General features: G+C 38.4%; 1 protein-coding gene across 1 annotated transcript in view; it reads left to right on the top strand.

Annotated features, from left to right (window-relative positions):
• Nucleotides 1–1526, top strand: part of LOC112906241 (cytosolic non-specific dipeptidase-like) — a 5283-nt gene extending 3757 nt beyond the window's left edge. Inside the window, exons 4-5 of the mRNA XM_025980068.1 lie at nt 218–550; nt 1169–1526. Coding sequence (XP_025835853.1) covers nt 218–550; nt 1169–1393 — 558 coding nt within the window. The 3' untranslated portion in view covers nt 1394–1526. The remainder of the gene's footprint in view (nt 1–217; nt 551–1168) is intronic.
• Nucleotides 1527–5692: the final 4166 nt, after the last annotated feature.

Below are 5692 nucleotides of genomic sequence, written 5' to 3' on the forward strand. Positions count from 1 at the left end.
TCTCCTATCTTTATATTCGCTCTTTCCCTACTTTTTCTTCCCTTGCATATCAGTATTTTAGTTTTACTTTTATTTATTTTCATACAGTACTGATCTGTCAGTACCGCTTCCATTTTATTTAAAGCTATCTCTAGGTCCTCCTTGCTAGATGCTAATACTGCTATATCATATATATAGCCCATAATTGATGTAATTGTAATAAATTGTACCATTTTCTAGAGCAAATTTACCGCCATATCAACAAAAATGGGACAAAGTTCAAATGCTCATGCATTTTTGGCGACTGCCGTCGATTTTTCTTGACGAAATACTCGAATGCAACTGTGACAAGCAAGACTTTTCAACTATCAAAAGGCATTTTGTAATAAAAATCGTTCCCCGACAAGTCGATTACAAAACGGCGGAACTGGTTCAAAATTTCGTTAAAGATACAAGGAAAAAACTGAAGATCGAAAGCAAAATGGAATGTGAACTCATTTCTTCATCTAGGCCATGGGTAGAATCGGTTAGTTCGCCACAATACATCGCCGCCGCAAGGGCCACAATACAGGTCAGTATTTTACGCAGCGTGTAAGAATACGTTCAGTAATATTAATGAGAGATTATGCGTGAATCAATAAATTATAAAACAGTAAAAGGCACGCATTCTATCTTTCATACTATCTCATATTACAATGGGTAAATAGGTTAGAACGTATGTCATGTGACATATAAATCTAGCAATGGTCTACGTTCATATTTCTTGACTTTGCTTAAGACGATGTAGAGTCCGTTCACTTAGAGAAAGGTGCACGATGTCAGATCGATATGCCCGAACTGGCTTAATGGGCGTAAACGTTAGAAGTAATTTACGGCGCCAAAGGATTACGGTTGGGCTTTGGTCGGAAACATCTGACAGTAAATGACCGAGCATATTCTGGAGGCCCGCCTACGACCGATAGTCGTTTGTTCCCATCACTCACGTGGTACCTTTCTCTAAGTGAATGTACTATAACCTGCAATTCTTCATTACTTTTTGAATTGATTCGAACAAACCTAGAGATAAGACTAAAAACTACATAAGGAAGAAGTCAGTCGCAGTTGCCAATGAAACATCTGATAAGTCCGAATTTTAATTATATTACGAATGCCTCATCTCTCCTTTTTAATATTCTTTTTCTGTCACTAGATCTATAAAATGAAGCCCAGTCTGATCAGAGAAGACAGAAATATACCAATAGTAAGTATGCTGAGCAAGGTGATGGAGAAGCCAGTTATGCTTCTACCCTTGCCGTCAATGGGTGCGAATATCTCGGAACCAAACGAAAACATTAGCCTTAAAAATTACTACGAAGGAACGAAACTTCTAGCGGCTTATATATTGCAAATTGCTGAAATGAAGAACGTGAAGTAAACATTTATCGAACAAATAAAAATCTATTTTACACATATATAGCGTTGTTGACTTTATATGGCATAAAAGTTTATTTGTGAAATATATAAGCATATAGGGCAAATGTAAGTTATTGTTTATATAATTTTCAAAAAATAAAGTACTATTACCTAATAATGACTTTTGATTTTTCATTTTCCAAAAATAGTTGCACAAATTGTTGTAGGTACTTTAATAAAAATTTTTCCAATTATCCAACTTTTTTAGCAAATATAAAGATAGGAGACGAAATATTAGAAGAAGTGGCCGATTTTAGGTATCTAGGAAGTCAGATAAGTCAGGACCGAAGGAGTAATAGGGATATAAAGCAAAGGATAACTCAGAGTCGAGTCGCCTTCAATAAAAAGAATTCGAAAAAGATTGTTAAAGGTGTATGTTTGGAGCACGGCGCTGTACAGGTGCGAAACATAGACGGTTGGCGCGGTGGCAAAGAAAAGGTTAGAAGCGTTCGAAATGTGGTGAGAATGATGAGGCTACCGTGGATGGAGAAGGTTAAAAATGAAGAGGTATTAGAAAGAATAAGAGAAGAGAGAATTATAATGTAGAAGTCAATAATAAATAGGCAAGATAGGTTGGTAGGACACCTGAGGCATGAAGGTCCAGTCAGAGACATATTAGAGGCAGAAACAGGTATTAAAACGGAGAGGTAGACCTAGATTAGGTCACTGTTCGCAAATAGTTAAGGATATGGGATGTTCTAGTTTTAGGGAAAAGTGAAGATTAGGTCAGGATAGGAAGGAGTCTTAGGAGTGACGACCTTGCAATGATGATGATGATTGGGTTCGTAAATTTTGTGCATAGAAGGATTGTCAAAAAAGTATCAGATTAAATGAGCAAGATCAAAAGTTAACACGTAAGACCAAGATTAAGACCGAGATTATTTCAGGAAAATCAAGACGAATACTAAAAGTATTTGAGCAAGATGAAAACCCATACCGAATAAATATGTCCAAGACCAATACCAAGACAACTTCTAGCTTCATATAGAATAATTTGTCTTTGGAATCACCCATTTGTTCTATCTATCGTCCTCTATTTTATCTGTCTGCTAAGTATACAAAAAGGGGAGTATTTTAGTAAATTCCTCTTGAGCATTGCCGGAAAATAAATCTCTGGATTGATGGTGCATATAAACTATAACAATAAGAAAGGAAAGGAACGGGGTGGATCGGCAGCGGTGCCAGCGTCATCGTTGCACCACCAGCAGGTCCCATATGCGCGGTGCAATTTTCGACAATGCCCGCCACCCCCGAGCAGTTAAGTACTTTTACAATGCCCTGCCCCTGCTGCTGCAAATGATCAAGGGACGATTCTTCATCGCCATTCATATCTCGACAATAAGTTGACGTTCACTTAGAGGGATGACGGCTTTTAATCAGAAATAAAACCACTTTTGTATTGCTTCGGATTAAAATGAATGACTAAATTAAACCGGCGTAAGATTACTAGACGGCGCAACGGCATCGGCGCGGCTGGCGCAAGCGGCGAGCGCGGGTGCGCCGTTCCTGAAGGAAAACAACGTTTCACGATAATTGATCTTCGTCGTGACATATGCACGCACTGTGCCAGATGCACTTTTTCTAGTCGAAAGCAACACTTCAGTAATTAAGAATTTGCCATTAAGCAAACATTAATTCGAAATTTACAATTGGACGTAGCATCTGGACGACTGCACTACGCTCAGGACGGATGTAAAACGTCTAGTAAGATCTATTTTTTATATAAGTTATTGTTCTCGGCTTGTATCTCAAAATGTATTTTCACATCATCGTCATAAGATCGTCAGTCCTAAGATTGGTTGGACACGCAACTTCACTCTTTCCTAATATCCTGAGCTAATCGCATTTCCCTAAAACTAGAAAAAAAAACTTTTGGGTGTTTCATTCCCATCAGCCAGTAATGCTGGTGGGCGGGCAGTCCCTCCGGACTACGCCGGAAGGTAGGGCGGAAGGCCCTCTTCAGCCTACTTTCAGGAATCGTGGGAATAGGTGGGTGATGGTTCAGGTGAGAAAGTTGAGACGAACGAAATGAAGACAGAAGAGAATGAAAAATTATCTGTGGAATATTACTGCCCCAGCATTTGCCTGAGTGATCCAAGGAAACCACAGATAAACTTGGATCAAGGCAGACGGACCCGGAATCGAACCGGCGTCCTCCCGAATGCTAAGCAATGGTCTAAACCTATAGGCCATGCCGCTCGGTCTAAAACTAGAACAACCCATATCCTTAACTATTTGCGAACACTAATCTAATGTAGGCCTACCTCTACCCCTTCTAAACTCACGTTTCTACCTCTAATATGTCTCTGACTCTTTGAAATTCGCTAAAACTCGATTGAAATTAGTTTCTTGGGAATTTTGGGGTCTCTGAACAAGAATACGTAGAGGTACCTTGGGCCTGACGATCTATGATTTGATGAATGATATTGATTAAATTTTTGCTAACGATCATGCTTCAAATAAATGATTTTTTTTAAGACACTGTTTTATTGATATGTTATATCTGTTTATAAATATATGAAGCATATTTTTGAAAAATAATTGTTTTACACAACCAATTTAAAACACAATTGCTGAAGAGGACGTGGTGTAGAGTGGTCGCCCTGAACCTCAGGTACGTCAGGGGTCATCGCCGACTGCTTAATGTTCACCGACCCTTAAAATTTCCGAGTAACAAAATTGGACTTCTAATGTGTTTCTACCAATATTGTCCAAGTTTTTTTAAAACTTTGTAATGCACTTATAAGACTGTATTTTTCTTATGCGCCAATGTATTTTTGAAGATGAATTGACAGTTTGCAGACCATCTCACGAATCGAAAGCAGAAAACCGCATCTCGATCCGACTTACTGCACAAAAATTCGAAGGTTTAACATATTTTTTTCTGAATTATATCTTGGACTATAAACTAATCTAACAAATAACGATGAATACATGACCAAAAAATACAAAAGAAATACAACACTAAAATGATTGATTGAATACAGCGTTACGTTGTCGTATTTCTCTGCATGATTTGCCAGGGCCGGACTGGCCCTTGTCTGTACATTCAAATACGTTTTCCTTAAAATAGTGAATTTTCAGATCTGAATAAATTTATTTATTTTAGAAATAAACCAGTATAATACAAAAACTATTCAACCTTTTTTTATAGCAATACTCTATAATGAGTTTCTTTAGTTTCAATAGTGACAATATCAAGATTAAGAAGATGCTTTGCCATTTATACGACTCTAAGGTATTACAACAACACAGTTTTATTATAATACGTATATATAAAACCAAGAGAGTAGGTACACTTTCTGTAAAAACATTTACGGTTTCACCAAATGCCACCGACCAAGCAGCGGTAGCACACGCTGGTGCCATTGCTACATATCCGGTCGAATGTTTTTCCCGTGTAAATGCTTAAAAGGTAATTAGCAGAAATTATTGGCGCGCAACTCCAATTTGCGGGGAGTTTATGGTGTGAAGAGAGGTTAGACTGTCTGACGGCCCCCGGTGGCCGATAAATTAATCAGGACTGCCAGGCAACGGGGATGGGGGCCCGCGGTCGTTTATACTTCCACTCTGTATCCACCCACCCCCGCGCTGCTCCAACGCCGCCCCCAACCGCCACGTTCAAACCTACAGAGAGAAATACACTCGCTAAATGCTCTGCTGACGACCCAACTAAAGGCTATTACACCGCTTTTATTTTGCCGTATACCTCGAAAGGACCTCTTTCTACGACATCTATTTTACTGTAACCAACATCTACCATCATTCCAGATGATACGCGTATTATTCGTTTCTTTTGGATTTTTTGAGGTATTAGAACAGAGGAGCTATGAAGTCAATAAGAAATAAGCAAGATAAGTTGGTATAGTTGAGACAATCAAAATTAACATAATCCCCAATAAATTGCATCTGTGACAATGGACGTATCTTCATTTTTGTTTCCAATTGGGACCGTAGTCATTTGGTGCGTTAAGTTAGTAAATGTTTCATGAGTAGTACAGACAAAGTGAAAAAAGATAACCTAATAACAGTACTGATGCAGCATTTAGGGGTTGCTTATGTGCGCAAAAGATCAGGATCGGCTTTATAACTTCCTGGTTGGAATTATATCTTTAAATAAACGTCTTTACATTCCTAAAGAATGATTAACTTTCTTCAGAGTCCGATGCTGGCAACATGCTTTCTGCTACACATTAATTGATGCAATCTTATTCCTTTTTCTTTATTAGTTCCCGCTGCAACTCCTACCTAACATCTCTTT

The sequence above is a fragment of the Agrilus planipennis genome, unplaced genomic scaffold (genome assembly GCF_000699045.2).
Source record: "Agrilus planipennis isolate EAB-ADULT unplaced genomic scaffold, Apla_2.0 scaffold14, whole genome shotgun sequence".
Classification (NCBI taxonomy): domain Eukaryota; kingdom Metazoa; phylum Arthropoda; class Insecta; order Coleoptera; family Buprestidae; genus Agrilus; species Agrilus planipennis.